This window comes from Centrocercus urophasianus, unplaced genomic scaffold (genome assembly GCF_019232065.1).
Source record: "Centrocercus urophasianus isolate 14NV4802_14NV808 unplaced genomic scaffold, USGS_Curo_1.0 seq_11, whole genome shotgun sequence".
NCBI lineage: Eukaryota > Metazoa > Chordata > Aves > Galliformes > Phasianidae > Centrocercus > Centrocercus urophasianus.
Genome location: NW_024884253.1, coordinates 3,277,876 through 3,298,012, shown reverse-complemented (window position 1 = coordinate 3,298,012; position 20,137 = coordinate 3,277,876). Strand labels below are relative to the sequence as shown.

Below are 20,137 nucleotides of genomic sequence, written 5' to 3'. Positions count from 1 at the left end.
CTAAATCATGAATTAATGATATCAGATCATATTCACAGCATATCCAATTTCTCTAAGTTCTTGTTTCGTAACTCAGACGTTCCCCACTTGCTTATCACCTTGTCAAACCACGTTAACTGGCTATTATAACACAAACCTTAAAATCCAGTCCTTGTCCCAAATGGCACTGTGCAGGACAAAAGCAACAGGTCACACACTGAATTGCTCTGCAGCAACAAAGAGAAGCTGAAGTACCTTCTGAGGAAGGTTCAGGGTATTCAGACAGATTCATAAATATGCAATATTTTGAGATTCAGGTTCAAAGTGAATCTTGGACCATCTCTCTTTTATGTATCCCAGCTTGCTACATTTTAGACAACTATGTACCCACTGAGCAAAAGCCTTTACATTTGGCAACAAACACATATTAACTTATTCTGAAAGGTATCCAGCCTGAAGTCAACCAAGATGAAAACAAAAACACAGCAAAGGCCTCAGAACCCAGCCTGGACACATCCTCACTGCATTTCTAAATGGCAGATTCATTGTCTACAATAACTAACTGGTATTTTAATTCGGAATTCATCTGACTGTAATTTTAAGCCACTGGTTTTTGTTTTATTTTGGCTTTTCATCTGAACAACTCTGCCAAATAAAAGATGTGAAGAGAAGTAAGAAGTAATAAACAGAAATAGTTGGCAGCTGGATACAACATCTTATCACACAATGACTAGTAGTCAAAGGTAATGCAATCATGCAAATAGACAAACCTACTCAGTCAGAATTTCTTCTGGCCACTTGGCCAACAAACACAGAGATGTAATTATGTGGGTAGTTTGTTGAAACTAAAAATATTTCCGCGAGATTCTGAACTACACAGACATTTTTAATCCAGGTACATCAAATGACTGATTTCTGGTGACCTGACAGGGACAACCCAAGATAACATTTTTATTTCTAACAACATGATAAACATAAATGCAAGTTACAGAAATAGAGATCTGTTAAAACAGAACTAACCATAACAGTAAATCACTCTACAGACATATAGATGGTGCTACTCTATTGTGGCATTCTCTCTCCCCATCCACATTAATCCTGTTTTTCAAATTTTGGAAAAATATAAATCACATCTTTCCTCTCATGAAGACCTGCTTGCAAGTAAGTTACCAGAATGCTATAATTCAAGTAATTAGATATGTAATGGCATAGACTTCCTTCAGAGTTTTGCTCTGTGGCCTTCTTAAACACCCTGAGTTTTATTTTGCCTGTTGATTCTCTTGTAAGCATAATTCACAAAAAATGCAGTCTTAGTGATTAAAGCAGTTCTAGAAGGGATGGCGACACTATAAATTGTTCAATTCAGGCATAAAACATGAGCTGTACAACAGTCATAAACCAGGCTCAATACATAAGTAACGCTAACCAGCAAGGAACCTTCAAGGTTATCAGAATGCGTGTTCTCTGTTGAACGCAGTTTTGGCTACCTGCAAGGCCCTTTAATTACAAAATGCAAAATAAGTAATTCAAGATGTATTTCGTAAACCTAACAATTGAATCAAGCACATGCATTCCCAACAGACTCTTTTGCCATGTAATGCTTAAAGAACACGTTCTTGCTTTACAGGTCTCCAGCACCCTTGCAACAACATCACGTGGATTGCCAGGACTGCTGTTGAACAGTCATGAAGTGCAACAAAAAGCTTTTTCAATTCACCTGGTATGCTGAAATTGTGAATTTCTGGATTTTTATTCCCTTTACACAATAATACTCCCCTTGCTTGCCTCCATCTCAAGTGTTCTGCAAAATAGAAATATTTACACGAACTTCCGAATTTGAAAACTAAAGGTGAACATTTCATTAAGCTTGAACTCCAAACTGTTTTCTCAGTCACTCTGATTTATTTTTATAAGTAACTGGGAAGTACCTTCTATGTGATAAAATACAAAGAAAGCCTTTACTAGCAGGGCTTTTTTTAATCATGTCATATACTGTCAACATCCTTTTTGTAGTGAAAAACTAAATAGTAAGTTAGTAGTACTAATGGCCCAAAGGAAGAAACATTTACAAATTAACAGAATCATCTGTTTATCAATCAAATGCAACTCTAAGTAACCTCACCGGGAAGAAAGAAAATTCAGATTTCAGGTGAGCAATTAAAAACTGCAAAGCCTATGTTTGCTTCCAGGTCAAAGTCATGATAGGCCAAACATTGCTAAGCACAGAGCTAAATTCTGACAGAATGAGCTGATGCAGAACACAGACTTGGGAAGGAGGAGCATGTAATGCTACGTAGCACACAAAGCATGCACAAAAGAGACCAATCAAGTCCAATAGTATATTCCTTAAAATCTCTGTAATTTTAATCTTAGATGTTCTCTCTCAAAAAAACAAAAAAAACTGTCCACTATGAAACTCTTCTTATTTCCCTGCTCAAAATAAGAAGTTTCCATCTTCAGAAGGTTAAGATCTTCAACAGAAGAACAAACAGTATTTACTCCAGGAGAACCCCTCTCAAAGTAAGCATAGTGCAGGTTCCACCCACGTAGCTGTTCTTTCATCCTGCTGCATTTACTTTTCATTTGGCCCTCTCAATTATTCTCTTTTACTATTTGCACGAATCCATCTAAAAGGCTCAGTACTGCAAGTGTGAAAGTAAGACTTTGAACCTAAAATGTTTAGAAGGTACAAATCCTTCAGTACATTTCAATAGAAAAAAAAAACAAAGCAGTGGATTCCCAAAGGATCACTTTGCTATAGAGAATACAGTATAAGAAAGCAATATGGTGAAGAACTGGCAGTTCCCTGAACATACTCCACTGGTAACCAGTTCTTTACAAGATCAGCTCTTCCCTTGATCTTGCTTCACTTTTGTTTGTTCTACAGGTCCAAATAAGGAGCACAAAGAAATATTTGCGAAACAAACTTTTGTTTTTCAATCACAAAATGCAGCATAATGCGGAACAATAAAAGCAAATTTCACTTATTTTTATGTCACTTACCTTCACATGACTGAAGTCCCCACCTTTGCTGCTTTCTTGAGGGTTAATGGGTTTAGCCTCCACTCTTGGTTTGACAACTTGCCGAAAAGGACTGGAGAGTGGAAGTCCACTAACACTGATTCCATCTAGAAAAAGAAGAAACTTTTTTTTTCCTGCTTTACATCGCACTGTATCCCAATAAATCTATATTTCCCGTATTAAAAAGAGAGAAACTAAAAAAAAACACAATATTTTATACAACATGGCAAAAAAGGTTTTAAAGATTATTTCACTGTATCCTTCTACAGAAGCCAAAAAGTAAACAGGAAAACAACTAAGCCTCTGTGAAACTCACAGGAAAATAAGGAAATCAAATTTGAAAAAACATAACAGCAGTGTCAGAGTTCACAATATATATTTAGTTTTAATATTTGCAGTATTAAAAAGTACAAATATATCATTTTTGTGCTGCACTATCATAATGGTTCTAGTAAACGTTTAATACCATTTAACAAACCCTATATTACAAGTATATGTTTTACATTAATAATTTAATTATGTTTTGTACTAAATACTGACAAGAAATACATAAAATATATAATATGCATATATTTTATATTTCTTACATAGAACGAAGAATGGAAACTAGGCTTTACATTCTAACAGTCAACATAAAGCTTAACAGAAATAGCATTTTATGTTGCTCATAAGCCTACATAACTTGAAGGTTAAAAAAAAGACACTATCATATTTGGTTTTGTCTGTCTACTGAAGCCATATGCTAAACAGAAATCCATTAAAATAAAAGACCTACCATTAAAATAAATCCATTAAATAAAAGACCTTAAAAACTACCATTTAATAAAAAAAAAGGAACAATGAGAAAATCTAAAAAAAAAAAAAAAAAGAATTTTAATATAAATTAATAACTATACTTACAGTTACTACTTATAATTTGTTATTATATAAACTTACATCCGAAGTCCAAAGAGTAGGACTTTGCTTCTACACAGTGCAAAACAAGTGCAATCCAGAAATACCAATTAAATACAGACAAAATCTCACACCTCAAAGAACACATAACTACACATAGGGGAAACACCAAATTACTACGGAATCACTGAATCCTTAGAGCTAGAAGGGACCTTTCAAGGTTAACTAGTTCAACTCCCCTGCAACGAACAGAGACACCTACAGGTACATCAGGATGATGAGATCCCTATCCAGCCTGACCCCGAATGTCTCCAGGGATGGAGCTGCCATCCCTCTCTGGGCAACCTGTGCCAGTGCTTCATCACCTTTATTATAAAAACAAACACAAAAACCAAACAGACTTCTCCTTTGGAAACTGCCCTTATCAAATTATACTTGCTCAATCATATACTAAGTCCACGGATAACTTTAAATCTGGACTTGTTGCACACATCTTTCTCCAAGGCTCAAATCAGAAGAGCAAGATCAAACTTTTGTTTGTTTTTGCTTCATTAAAATCCTATTCACAGGCATTTCAATAAGAAAACAATGGTCAATTTCCATATTTCTCTCCTTCCAAATTCATTAACTGAATCGTTTAAAAATACACCTTAATTCAGCCTTAAATATAGAACATTCTGACTAACATAGGATTTGAAGACATTGATTTGGTAGAGTTACTTAACTGTCAAAGAACTTACAAGTATTCCACAGATAATGAAATTGGATCAAAGTAAAAACCTTAAGTGAAAACAATGACTTTTTTCTCAGATATTTCCACCAGCAGCTGCCAGAAACATCATCTGCTCAATCAAACCACAGCATTCAAGATGTCTTTAAAAGGTCAACAACCTTTATGGATTCCAGCAAAAGCTGTATTCATCATACATTGATGTGGGCAAACCAAAAGAGCACAAGGAAAACACGCTGTACTACTCTGAAATTTATGCCCCAGAAGCCTCGTTCTTCTCACAGATTGAATTTTTCTATTAATCCTTATAAACGCTCGTATTAGAAGAAATATTTGTTCCACATGAGCTCGCTCCAGAAGATCAATCATCAGCATCTAACTGACAAAAAAGCCCGACGCGAGTGAGATTAGCAAAGCTACAAACGGAATAGACAATCCTGTGACTACCCTGGAAAACTGAAAACAAAAATCAGTTTAACAGAATTCCTTAAAAACACTCAGCAACAGTGAAGAAAGCCTCTGCTCTGATAGCTACATTAAATCATGCCATTTCTACCCCATGAATATCAGGGAAAAGGAAGGGATATAAGAGCAAGAACTTTGCATGGGATAACTGTTATTTTACTTCTAATGTGCATAAGAGATAGTTAAACACCAAACACTCCCAGACCAACTCTTGGCATCTCTTAAAAGTCAACTGAGATCAGAACAAATTCACGTACTAGACCAAAGTTTGAGACAGTCATACACTAGGACATCCAAGCAAGCTTTCCAACAGCGCTGATGGTAAGTACACTTGAGAGCTTAGAAATCCATTATTTTTAAAGAAAATTTAAAGATTTCTCCTGAAGAAAAATGGTATTTTAAAACTGATTAATTTCATTTGTTCTGTAATTAGACCAAAAGTTATTTTTGTATATAACTGCACAAAACAAAAGGGAAAGAACCAAACATGAAACATCCTCAATTTTCACACCAGGCCCAAAGTTTCCCTTATTTGAAGTAAGGAAACACAATACCTAAAACAACAGATTGGACAAACAAGCAATATTCCCGTAAATTAGTCTTTCAAAACCCCATTTTATTCTCATTTTTCTTCAAAACAACTGAGACAAACTTTTGCTTACATTGTTTCAATGGAAAGGGAAGAATTTTTTCATCTCTAAACTCAGAGCAAAAGTAGGTAGGATAACATAGAGAACACTGCTTCAGGCAAGTCTTAAGAGGAAAAGTCTCAGGTTATCACAGGAGTATTCAAACTTTAATTTCGCATCATGGCACTATGACATGACATGCAACAGGGCCCAGTGCCAGGCCCTGTGTCATACTCCAAATGACTCACCCCTTCACAACTCTACACCAGCCTGACTATGCCAGGTGACTGTGCTGCCAGAGGACAAACATAAACAACATTCGAGTAATGTTTTTAAATTTACTTTGCTTTTTCAGGCATGTGACCAGGCTGCACAATTTGTTTGGTATTTTACAACCTGATCCTTTGCAATGCATTCAACAGTCATCAGAGAACAGGGAAACACATTCTATCAAAAGCACTGCTATGCTGCTGAACTTGGTGACTGCAGGTGAAAGAAGGTAATAGATAAATTTAAATAAGTTTACCAGAAGTTTTCATTTACTTCACATTTATATTTTCTGAGTTGTCAATCTGCAAATATACTTCATTTTCTTTCATTAAGTTTAGAGATTTGAAGATGCTACGTCCTCCAATCCTCCATAATGCCAATCAGCTTGAGAACACTATATTTCACTATAAAAAGAACAATTGTCTTGCTACTTGGTCCAGAAATCTTTCTGATTTGTGGAATTCATATTGAACATCTCCATGGTAACAGCACATGACCAACACTTTTTCCATGGTAACTGTAAAAAAAAAAGCAGCTTGCTTTTCCAACATCACAGTCATTGCTGTCATAACAGAGTGAAATCTCTTCCCAGCATTTCCTACCTCCTCTCAAATTTTAAGTAAATTGTCAGTTTAACTTCATTAGCCACTTTTGCACTACTCTGCACAGATGAATCCTGCAGAGTCACATAACTGATCAAGGTAGAGTTTACTAAGGCAGTTCATCATAAAGATTTACAAGCCAGTGACCGAAGCGTCACAGAAGGAGCTGCCACAGGGCAGCTTCTCTTCAGTTCAAATCCACAGCCCTGCTGCAGTGCACTGCTGTGCAACAATCACTGGCTTTGTGCAGATGACCAAAGTAGATAAGCTTCTGAATAAATACACCATAATTACGGTAACTGCAAACTCTATTGCAAGCGAACAGCAGGCACAGGCCGAGAGAGGAGCAGCAGAGGGACTCCAGAACTGAGGAGGTGGAGGCAGAAGGGGCGCCAGGCCCACAGGAAGGATTCCCTTGTAGCCCCACAGAGTCCACCTGGAGCATAATCTTCACCCTGCCACATATCTCTACCTTGCAACATGGGAGAGCCCACACCACAGCAGGGAGACACGTGAGGTGGATCGAGCTCTCGCAGAGCTCACAGATTAGTGATCAGCAGCGCACAGCTGATTTGAAGACCTGTAGTTAAGTGATGCTCCCCAGGGATCTGTACTGCATCCAGAATTGTTCAACATCTTCATCAGTCACCTAGACAGAGTCCCCCCTGCCCCCAACAATTTAGCTGATGATACAAGGCTGAGAGGAGTGGCTGGCACATCACACCGGAATGCTGTGCTGCCATTCTAGGAGGCTTGGACAGAGCAGAGAGCTGGGCAGGGAGGAACCTGATGAGATTCAGCAAGGACAAGTTTAGAATCTCTACACCTGAGGAGGAAAATACACATACATCAGTGCACGTTAGGAACTGACTTGCTGGAGAGGAGCTGTGAGGAGAAGGATCCTGAAGGACAACAGGTTGGCCACGAGACAGCAGTGTGCTCTTGTGGCCAAGAAGGCCAACAGTATCCTTCATTAAAAAGAGTGCAGCCAGCAGGCTGAGGGAAGAGATACTCAGCTCGGAAAAGACTGAGAAGGGATCTTATCAATGCTTATAAATATCTAATGGATGAGAGACAACTGAATGGGGGGTTGGACTCAATGATCTCTGGAGGTCCCTTCCAACCCCTACAATTCTGTGATTCTGTGAATGAAGCCAGGCTCTTTTCAGTGGTATCCAGCAACAGGACAAGGGCCACAAACTCAAAATTCCATCTGAACATGAGGAAAAGATTGTTTGAGTGTGACATTTCAGTGTGAACAGAACACAATTCCCAGAGAGGTTATGGAGTCTCCTTCCCTGGAGAGATTCTAAATCCACCTGGATAGTTTCCTGTGGAACCTACTCCAGGAAACCAGCTTTAGCAGGAAGTTGGAATAGTTATCTCCAGAAGTCCCTTCCAACCTCAATGATTCTGATGCTGTGATTTCTGCAGCCCTCAGGAGCCCTGTAGAAGCAGGATGTTTCTGAAGGGCTATAGCCCAGGATGGGTCCTGCTGGAGCAGGGCATCATGAGGACAAAGGAATGACTGAGAGGGGATGCGATGGGTTGAACCCAACACCCATCCCATCCTCCGCACCATCTGGGGGGCTGAACAAGAGGCAAGATTGGGCCTGGGAATGGGAGAGAAAGATCCTGTTTTGATTTTTTGTTCTCAGCAACCAAATCTGTCTTCATAGAACCATATCATAGAATGGCCTGGGTTGAAAAGGACCACAGTGATCATCGAGTTTCAACTCCCCTGCTATCTGCAGGGTCGCCAACCACCAGACCAGGCTGCCCAGAGCCACATCCAGCCTGGCCTTGAATGCCTCCAGGGATGGGGCATCCACAGCCTCCTTGGGCGACCTGTTCCAGTGCGTCACCACCCTCCGAGTGAAAAACTTCCTCCTAATATCTAACCTAAACCTCCCCTGTCTTAATTTAAAACCATTCCCCCTTGTCCTATCACTAGTCACCCTTGTAAATAGCTGTTCCTCCTCCTGTTTCTATGCTCCCTTCAAGAATTGGAAGGTCAGAGCCTTCCCATTTCCAAGCTAAACAAGCCCAGTTCCCGTCAACCTTTCCTATTATGTTTTAATTAAGAAATTGATTTTCTTAAGGTTGACACTGTTTTGCCCATGACAGCAATTGTTAAGTGATCTCCCAACCTTTATCTCAATCCATACATTTTTTCATCTTGCTGTTGCCCCCATCCTGTTGAGGGAGAGTGGGCAAGCAGCTGGGTGGATGCTTGGCCCTCATCTGAAGTCATCCTACTAGAGATTAAAACCAAGAAGAGAACTGTAGTAACATCTTTATCTGTGAGTACTTAAGCAGAATGAAATTATAACCGAAGAGATTAATCCAAATGGAATTTGAATACAGAACATGAAAACTAAGTGTCTTCTCAGCCAAGATATTTATTTTTTTTCATTCTTCTGACAAACATGTGAGTGTGACAAATTTGGAGTAAAAAGCTTCTCGATAGGCAATTGCTCTTAAGAATATTGTCAAAGTTTCAAAATACTTTCACCACAAAGAGAAAATACTAACCTAGTTCATGACAGGAGACAGAGAATACTTGCCAAGCACAAATACACTTTCTTTTTCTTCAGAAAAAAGAACAAGTGATCTTGCATTCTGTTGCAAGTGAAAATTCCGCAGAATTCTAGGAACTTGCAGTCCCCAGACAGAGAAAAATATTTTGCTTTTGGCTGGAATAGTCAATTTTCTTCACTGTAGCTCCAATTGTGTTATGTTTCGGATTTATTATGAAAATAAGTGTTGATATTACCCCAATGTTTCAGCTGTTGCACAGCAGTGCTTACATTATGACAAGGACTTTGAGATTTCTTACACCACCATGCCTGCAAGGAGCTGGAGGTGCACAAGGAGCTGAGGGGATACAAACAGGATACTTCAAACTGTCCAAAGGGATCTCTCATACCACAGGGCATCGCGCTCAGCGATAACAACTGATGGGGGTAACGGCGTACGTGGTTGCCTACGGGGTGATAAACCACAACAGACAAGTAGGAAAATGATACAAGAGCAGATTGTGTCAGAGACCAGAGAACTGTGCAGTATTATCTGCTTCACACTTCACAGTACAGATGGGTGATAAGATGCAGTTCCTTCCCTCTTTTTAACACACTAAGCACCAGGCACCACAGGTAGCAGTATTCCAGGTGATGCTACAAGGAATGCTTTAACTCACTGGCTCCAAGGGCCAGAGCACAGACAGCACACAGCAGAGCGAGCACTCCACCAAAACTCCATTACAGTTGATAAGGATAAAAGCAGAAATTAACAATAGGAAATGCAGAACAAGGTTACAACTCCTGAGATTGTTGAATTAACTGAATTAGCACTGGAATGCTGAACTCAGTAAGAGTGTAAGTGAAATATAAAGAAATGCATAATCAAAGACTAGAGTGTATTTTCGCACACTACATAAGATGCTGAAGTAAATAACCTCCGCAAAGAAATGGCACAAGAGGAAACTTAGCAGGATGATCAATCAATTAGCCTGCATGTTCTAATAAGAAATGTATTACTGCTTGTCTCATACCTGTCTTAGCTATTTTCTTCGCAAAGATCTGGGGTCTAAAATACCTCTTACTGTATGTTTGTGTAGCAGCTGGTACAACTGACACAAGCTGAAGGCCTTCAGCAGTTACATACTGATAAAAAAATAACCTCTGTAACAATCAAATTATGAGATAGATGGATTCAAAGGCCGTTGGAAGAGAAAAAGGCAGCTTGCCTTCTGTAGATATTGAAGCTGGAATTTAAGAAAATCTGTAAGAAATTTGCAAAAAATTAACAGTTTTTAAAATAAGTTGTTGATGAATTCAAAGAAGGACAGAAGCATTCATCATTAAAGACTCATTTACTCCGATTAGAAGTGCGACTAAAAATGAAAATTAACATCAAAGTTGAGACCAAAAACTAGAATTAACCAGAAAATATTCTGAATGATTAAATGCAGTAAAAACAACTAAAAGTAATAACACACGTGATAGTACTGAAATATCTCTTAGGACTTCTGACATCATCAATAAAATGATTATCCTAATAGAATTACATGGGCTACTTGATTTTTCAGACCAGACAAGACTTGAAACCAAGTAAGAAATATCTACAAGCTTTGTAAGAACATTAAGTGAATAAAATCGAGCTATGAAATAGAAGCAACAAAGCAATTCCAAAATAGTCTCATATACTGATATTAAGAACACATTCAAGATCACTGCTTTTAGAAACACACTATTATTTCTCTGCAACCTTTTCCTCCCCAGAGAAGAGTGACTTAAGGCACAGTTTTGCTTCTCTTAGCATGTAATTAGTTCCTTTGATGAGTTTATGTGTTTAAATAGTCTCACATCTGTCTTTAGGTCCCCTATGCACAGAATGAACAAATACTAACACTTCTGCATAATGAAGTATTTGTTGCAGTTTAATTTACTTCACAAAACATTATCCTCATTTAATAGAAGCTTTTTTCAAAGACTCCTTCCCACTAACAAGTTACCAATTATAAAACAATCCAAAAGAGCTGCTATTGTTCTTGTCCTGTTTAACATCAGTGAAAAAGGAGATATCAGAAATTAAACTATAAAGACTTGGAAGAAGAACTAATTATATTCACGACGTGAACATTCTGTAGAAATCCTTCATCTAGCAGCAGGGAGACACCTTACTGCTGAAGCTCCTTAAGCCAGGCTGTACCAAGCAATACAGTGCTTCCTCAAGTCTTACTGAGTACAACTGCCTTGGAATTGCATTAAATACATACACAGAATTTCCCGACCACAGAATCAAGAGCACAAATAGAAGGAACTCTGAACTCAGCACAGGGAAGATTTGAGGTGTTCAGAAAACCTTCTACAGATCTTTGGCAACTACCTTCAAGTATAAGCCTTGTTTTCCTAATTTTAAGTAATAAAGAGTCCTAAGAACATCTGCCCAGCTGTTCCAAATGCTTGCAAAGTAATTATTTCTAAAGATAGGAAGGAAATGCCATGGGGTGACCTCATCGCAGCCTTCCAGTACCTAAAGGGAGCCTACAAACAGGAGGGGAGCCAGAGGGTAGACAACAGCAGGACAAGGGGAAATGGTTTTAAGTTGAGGGAGGGAGATTTAGGTTGGATGTCAGGGGGAACTTCTTTACAGATTGAGAGTGGTGAGGTGCTGGAACAGGCTGCCCAAAGAGGTTGCGGATGCCCCATCCCTGGAGGTGTCCAAGGCCAGGTTGGATGGGGGCCTGGGCAGCCTGGTCAGGTATTAAATGGGGAGGTTGGTGGCCCTGCATGTGGCAGGGGGCTGGAGCTTCATGATCCTTGAGGTCCCTTCCAACCCTGGCTATTCTGTGATTCTGTAAAAGCAAAACAGATTGTGACAGAAGCACTCAATGGCAGGTTTTAATGGGCACACACACTTCTGTGTTATCGGTGTGTTACAAGACTATATTCATACAAACCCCAGTCCCAGAGTTGAAGCCTATACAACATAGAGAACGGCCAGTTGCTGGCATAACAGCTAGGGTCTTATGAAACTCAGTGACTGGGCTCAGTCACTAAGACTCAGTCACTCAGAGACTAAGATGTCAAGTGAAATTCAGCAGAAATAAAAGGGAAAAAAATCATAGCCTTATATGCGAAATAAGAGACTCTGAGAATATCATTACTGCTCTGAAGCAAGACTGTAGAGCTGTGACTCACAGATTCATGAACCTACCAATGAATGTTGAGCAACAGTCAAAAAACAGTAAATAAGCTGTGCATTATTCTAAGGCAAGAAACAGAAAACAACGAGGAGCATCGTTTGGTCACTACTAAAGTACAGACTGCCTTCCAAATAGCATATACAGACTTCTGAAAGGATATAGAACCAAGAGCATTCCAAAGAGACAATAATGCTGACAAATGTATGGAACTCTTCCCACAACAAGGTCAGCAAAGCCAAACAAATCTTTACATTGAGAAAGAGACCACCATAAAAATAACACTGGAAAGATGTGTAGTATCATGAGCACTGATAAAATGTTTAGAAGATGGACTGTTACCTGCTTCTCAAAATACAAGGAAATATATACTATTGGAAGGACACCAGTAGGCTGAAAGCTGACAAAATACTTTAGCTGTGCAGCTTCTCTGCACACCATGAATAGGTCTGGCAGAGTGCAAAGAATTTTATGAAGGAGAAACACATCAAGAATGCAAACAATGCCTAAAAACAGAGAAACTGTACCAGATTCTGGAAGTTGGAACTCAAACACAAAGGAAAATCACATACATGTTCATAATTTTCCCTATTTTGTACCCCAGGCATCTGCTCTTAACCATTATCACAGCCAGGATATTGGACTAGACTGTCATTGATCTGATCCTGTACAGCCTCTCATGTGTTTTTGTTTCCTTTAATCTAGAAGAGCATCTAACATTTTTCTTTACCAGACAGTATACCATCAACACACAAGAATTAGATCAGCAATTCTGATTGATAACTTAGTTTATTTTCCAATTGGATAAGTGTATCATCAGAAACATCTGTAATTTGTCCCTTCTGTGCTGCGTTCTGATTATAAACAAAAGGAAGCAATTTCAGCAGCAAGTGAAAACAGATCAAAGTAACAGATGCCCCGCTAAGGGCATTACTTTTAAAAGACACAAGTATTTTGATCATCACTGCAAATCTGGTCTAACCTGGTCCTCAAAAGCAAAAGATAACATAGCTACCAGAAGATTAAAAGACATGTTGTAATTGCCATTGACCTTCTTAGTTTTCTGTTGTACTTCATAACAGGACGATACCTGCTCTTTCAAAATGTGTTGTATTTGTAAGACTTCAGAGAAATACATAAAAATTACAGTAGTGAGTGAAAATATTAATGTACATAGCATTTCTAGTAATACTTTTGAAGTACAGGTGGTACCTGTCACCTAGACCCTAACAGACCTTATTTCTTTATCATTACTGAAAAAGGTTGACTACCTCCAGTCTGCAGTTGGACAACATCTCAGAGAAGCTCCAGACAAAAATAATAAGGGAAAAACACTGAACAAAATTTTTTTCCATAGGTGGTCACACAGAAGTTACATACATGTTATTTAAAATAAAAAAAAAAAAAAAACCTCTTCCACAGCTATTTCAAATCAGTAACAAGGAGAAAGTAATCACAGAATGGCCTGGGTTGAAAAAAACCAGTGATCATCGAGTTTCAACCCTCTGCTGTGTGCAGGGTCACCAACCAGCAGACCAGGCTGCCCAGAGCCACATCCAGCCTCACCTTGAATGCCTCCAGGGATGGGGCATTCACAGCCTCCTTGGACAACCTGTTCCAGTGCCTCACCACCCCCTGAGTGAAAAACTTCCTCCTAATATCAACCCTAAACTTCCCCCATCTCAGTTTAAAACCATTCCCCCTTGTCCTATCACCATCCACTCTTGTAAACAGTCATAAAGCGAGTTAACTTCTTCTGCAGTGTATTTTGTTTGTACCTTATTTCATCTAAAAAACTGCCCAGCATATCTAGCTTTCAATTACATCTGGAGATTTATGAGACAGGGCAAATAGCAGAAAGAAGTGTTTTTTTTGTTGCTTGTTTTTTTTTTTTTTTTAAGTTACAAAAATAAACCAAGAGAACTGGAACTAAAAACCATAATGTCTACCTTTACAATACTGACTTTCATCATTACTTTTTAAGTCACGTTGATGACATCGATCAAATTTCTTCTCATACCCATGATTCAGATTTCTTTTCCATTAACGCCAACTAGAAAGATAATTCCAAACAAAACTGAAGCTAAACTTACATTTTGAATCAACCAGCCTACGCAATTTCTATACAATGTAATGGACAAGGAATTGAATTATGAGCTCATAAAAGCCCTTAAAAATCACTGAGCAATAAGTTATCGAAATTTCCATGGCAATATCATCTGCAAGGGAACATGAAGACCAGCAGTTCAGGGATCTGCAAGAAGCGCAGTATTTTATGCTCCTAAAACAGTAAAATAATTCAATAGTTCCCCTATACTCTACTTCTGTAAATTTGTTTCATAAAATTTGTGCTGCATAGAATTACATTTCCTATAAAGGACATTTCTCTAAACCTCAGTTCCTACGTATCTGCATTTTCGTCAGAATTTCAGGGTGCTTTCCTTCTTCCTTCCATCAAAATTTTTTTTCAAGCCTTTGCACAGTAATAATTAAGAGTCCTGCAAAGTCTTAGCATAGAAACATTACATTTTGTGGGGGCTTTTCTGTGCTTTTTTTTTTTTAATCTATTTTGCCCTCAGAATGTTTAAAAAATAATGAAATAATTTAAACTTTTGTTTAAAAGCATGTGCAAGGTGACTCACAGAACTCAGTCCTTTTGGCTTTCATTAAGCTATGCATGCCATTTCACTGCAGTTTTTCTATATTGAAAAATATTTGTATTGTAATTATTGATTACATAAACTGTACACCTAGAAGTGAATTCAGGGAAAAGTTGAGGTAATTATTACATGGTTCTCTTTAAGATACACAAATATTATGTTTTATCAAGTAATTCAATTACTGTAAATATATCAGACAATTGAAGAAATACAGAGTATAGCAATTACTCCAGTAAGACTGTGTTCATGATAAAGAGGAAATCCTCACTACGAGTATCTGGTGCTTGTAATATGGCATCATTCTAATACACGCAAACATTGTTCTTTCCTCTTCAAAAAGCTTTGAGTTTAAGCATAAGAAAACAGAAATATTTGAGGGATTACACCCTACAAACCAGTACGACTCTTCTATCAAAACTATCAGCCACTATTAACAATTCTACAATCCTGTAAAATGAAATAACCAACTTGATATTAATTGCTACATCTAAACATCTAAAAGATATTTACAAACTATTTTTCTCCATCTTCTTAAAGATACTAATACACATCAAAGACAATCTCTATCAAGAAAAATTTTAAAAGAGCAAGATGGTATCTCATGTCAAAGTTTGGTCAAGCTGTCACAAAAATTCAGTCTTCAATCCATAATCTTCACTGAAGAGCTGCTTCTGCATTCCAAGTTATAAATATTAAAACATGCAGCCACATCACACGCCCTATTTCAAAGAAGGGCACAAGGACTGGACAACTGCTTCTCAGCGGTTCACAAAACGCTGCTGAGGAAGAGGAAATGAAGAACTCACCATCACTGAGATCTTGCAGAAGATTTTCTTGGCACGAGAAGTCCAGCTTCACTTTAATGTTCACAACAAACGTTGCGATCTTCCCAGGTCTCAGAGGAAACTGGGAGAGCGTATCTTCTAGCTTCCAACTCAGGAAGTCTCCATACAGCTTCTCTGTATTAAAATAACCAATTTTTTGAAGACTATGATCACCATCATTAAGAACTTTTAATTTTGTAACTGTTGTGCAAAGCATTAACTGATTTTTCATTTTCTGTTTAAATTCTAAGATATTTAGACATAAGGCATCAGAAATGATCGTAACACTAGAAGGCATCAGAGAAATTACAGCGACTGCAAGGATCACAAAACTGAAAATATAAATTTAGGTGAAGAATAAAACCAGAAAAAAAGAAAACACATTATGCCATAGGTAGCATTAAATATAAGTTTTGAATACTCAAAAACATAGCCTGAAAAGTTCACGTAGCTCTGAATCTTCTAGGCTCCCACTTAAGAAATGGCACATTAGGGAAAAAAAAAAAAAAAAAAAAAGAAAAAAGCAGCATTAAGATATTACACCAAAATAAGTAAGTTACAATTCTGAAACACTTGTGGCATCACTACACAGTTAACAAGCAACAAAGAAGACAATGAAGGCCATCAGCATTCAATTATTTGTAAAGAAAACAAAATCCTTTCTCTAAACTGGGAAGCACAAAGCATGCAACATTCAAACATTAAGAATAGCACCGGGTAGGAGTAGTTTACTTAAAAGATATGGGTTAATAAATGACTTATCATTGATTCTCATGACATGCAACAAGTCATTATTGGTTCTTCTTTCCTACGTCTGAAACACCAGAAAGTAATAGGAGGAAAAGAACGAAAACAAAGAACATCACTTATTGCTCATCTGCAATAGATTGAGATCCTTTTACCATTCATGCAGCCTCCTTAGCATTCCAAGAACAACAAATAATCCACTATGAAGTAAAGAGCAGCAGAGGTCAATGCCACTTCAGGAAGAAGGGTGAGTTGCATTATTTCAAGTTCCAAGATGTGCCAAAAACTGAACTCAGTGCCCCATCCCCAGAGGTGTTCAAGGTCAGGTTGGATGGGGCCCTGGGCAGCCTGGTGAACTATTAAACGTGGAGGTTGGTGGCCCTGCCTGCAATAGGGGGGTTGCAGTTTGATGATCCCTGAGGTCCCTTCCAACCCAAGCCATTCTATGATTTTCTGATTAAGTGCTTTCAATAAAAGCAAAAAAGCTTTGGTATTCTGTGAAGTTTACATAAGGGATTTTTTTTTATTAGACAAGGTTTCTGAGTACTGGAACAGTCTAAAACAGCTGCTCCAGATGTAGCAGGTGGTGACTGCCTTTGCATCACTTGTTCACCTGTTTCTTTTTTCTTCTTATTACAACCCATGATTTTTCTCACCTTTGCCCCTGCAGTTCTCTCCCACATCCATGGCAGCAGGGAAGAGTAGGTGTGCAACTCAGTGGGAGTGAAACCACCACATCCATAAGTATTCATATAAATATTAATATCCACTAACATTTGCAAGATCATAAAAAGGTGAGCACTGGCACGAATGTCTACATATGTAACATAAACTTGATAGTTAGACTGGGAGCATTTCAGAGATATTTACTGATTCATAGCAACACATCACAAACGTCAGCAAAAAATACTGACAAATTATTCTAAAGGCTCACTGAAAAAGCAATGTTTTGCATAAGGAGCAGAGAAAGTCACAGAGGTCATTTCTGCTCTGTACCAGGCTACATTTACAAGCAAGTAAGTGTATTGGCACTTCAGGGCCTTTCCAGTCATCATCTTTAAGAAAACACTGGGAAGACTGTTTCAGCTACAGTCTAGAATTAATGATCTAACAAGAATAATTAGAATTCTAGTCAAAAGTTCATTAATTTACCCAGAAACAGCTGCATCCAGAAAAACAAGTGAATATTTTTCCCTTGCTTCTACCTAAATGATAAATGCTTTTTCTAGAATAGTCGTCTTCATTCTTCCCTCATCAAATCAATATTACAGACTTCTCTATAAGACCAAAAATATGGTAAAAATAAGAAATCCCACTAATAGTTGTTTCCATAAAGTCACCTCCATCTCATCCAATGATTGAGCTCTAACAAACTCATTGTTCCAATTTCCATTCATTTTTGAGGAAATACATTTTAAAAGCAGAGCAATCTCTGTTTTCTGTTCCTGATAAGTAAAAACATAATATGTTACAGGGATATTTTTCCTCAAATCAAAATGACATATCCCAAGTACTTGACTGTATTTCCAGCTTAAAGAACAAGTTGTTTCCAAACTGTATTTCCACTAAGCAAAAAATGCATTTGAAGATATTAAGGGTGAAGAGACCTTTAGAGTGAAAACAACCCCTGCAGGTATTAAGGTACCCAAGAAATACACTCTAATTTTTTAACACTTGTAATTACAAGACAAAGTCTGAATGCTCAAGTTGAAAAATCAAGTTCAATATTAAGTAGTATTGGTTTATAGTTCATTATTATTTTCTTTACCTGGTTTAGCAGTCAGTATTACACTGAATTATATCACAACACTGGGATTCAAACCTATCAGTTGTATGGAAAATATTCTTATTTTGCATTCAGTTGGTTCCAGAGCCTAAAATCTGCATTCAACAGTTGAAGTTTCAAGCAACTTCCAGTCAGGAGTGTAAATGAGAAACTTATTATATCCTTTTTATAGAGACTAAATCACTAAAATCACAACAAATATTTATAGGGTATCTTACCCATAACATAATTTCAGGTTCAACTCCAACATCTTCAGGTTTTAAGATCCATAAAAACAATTCCATATTGGCACTCTGCATACCAATTACAAGTAACCATTATGAGAGTTTTTACTTTCTCACCATCACAAGGCCATACTGTTGTAGAGAACAACACGCACTGCGATTGCTACCATACCTATCAAAATTATTTGCCTGTAACCACTTCACAAAGACCATAAAATGCCAACACACAGAGGCAGGCAGCTTCAAAATGGGATTAAGCAAATTTAATTAATGAGCTACCTAAAGAGGACTGCGCGGGGATACGCATCAACTAAGGATACTAAGTACACTACAAACACAGCCATGGCCAGACTTCAGAGATCTCCCAAAGTACATTCTCCTAAGGTTCTATGAATTCTTGAACCATCAGCCCTAATAGAGAATCTTACACCTGTCTCACTTTCTGCTGCAGAATTGGGAGGGTGGGGGTTATGGGCACAGAGCCCTACACTAAGTGTAACTGTAATCAGCCTTGAGATTGCAAACATAACTTAAAGCATCACAGAAAGTGCATGTATGTGGAATAGTGCTCTGAGTTGTAAATTCCTGACAAATGGAAATAGGCACAGCAGGATAAAAAGCTGCAGTTCAGCCTGGAGGACCACTTAGTCTCTAACAAAATTGCAAACAATTTTTAATTAAAACACTTGGAACAGAGAAGGAAAAGGTTTAAAGGTAAGGACAAAAAGAAACAAAGTACAAAGAAAAAAATAGCAGACTATGACTGACAGTTAAGTTCCAGGAAGATCACAGCCAAAACAACTGCTGCTTCTCAAGCTGAGCTTCTGAGAGGAAATAGTAATGCAAGAGCACAGATGACACCAGAATGGTCCATATCTCTGAATTCCAGAAACAAAAGCACACTGCATACACGGAGGATAAACAACTGAAAATAAAAATGTGATATGTTTCAAGGCAACAGAACTCTACAGACTTCCACAGTAATCTGCATCTCTGCTTCTTGCTGCCACACCAGCTGATCTATATATCCCCAGCAGAATACACAGGACCCCAAAGCAACAATCAGCTCTGAACGCATAGACATTCATTCACATTAACGTCAAGTGCACGTAATTCTAGTGAAAACAGAAGTTGTGAATTTACCAATGCAGAGTAACCACAAGGTTTTGTGAAAATCTGGAGCTGCAGACTGCACATGTTAGAATTACAAGGTTAAAAACATTAATAGCTTGTGTGCTCATCGGCAACTAACCAATATTACTATTATATCTTCTTCCAGATTGAAGGAAAACAGCATCTTTCAAACCGAGGAGATAATTACAGAGTATTTTGGACTCAAACCTAGCAGACAGAAATAGACTCGCAGACCTTGCTATACTCTTTACAATGTAAATGTATCTTGAAGAGCTGCTTCCACACAGCTAACAAACACCCTTATAAGATGACAAGAACTTGCTCTAATACCATGAACCATTTAACATTCATCCCAGGAGTAGGAAAAAAAAAAGAGTAAATATCTTAAAATGTCCTGAATAACCACGTCAGCCAGCGCAGGCAGAAAGGAAAAGACCTGAGCTGAGAAATCCTACAGAGAAAGCC

At 38.0% G+C, this 20,137-nt stretch overlaps 1 protein-coding gene across 5 annotated transcripts in view; it reads right to left on the bottom strand.

Moving 5' to 3' along the window:
- The window catches only part of TRAPPC9 (trafficking protein particle complex subunit 9), a 475,345-nt gene that overhangs the window by 382,060 nt on the left and 73,148 nt on the right, over positions 1-20,137 (bottom strand). For all 5 annotated transcript variants that reach the window (XM_042809120.1, XM_042809123.1, XM_042809124.1 and 2 more), the window contains 2 exons: positions 15,764-15,916; positions 2,983-3,107 (listed from right to left, as the gene is read on the bottom strand). In XM_042809120.1, the coding sequence (XP_042665054.1) occupies positions 2,983-3,107; positions 15,764-15,916 (278 nt within the window). The remainder of the gene's footprint in view (positions 1-2,982; positions 3,108-15,763; positions 15,917-20,137) is intronic.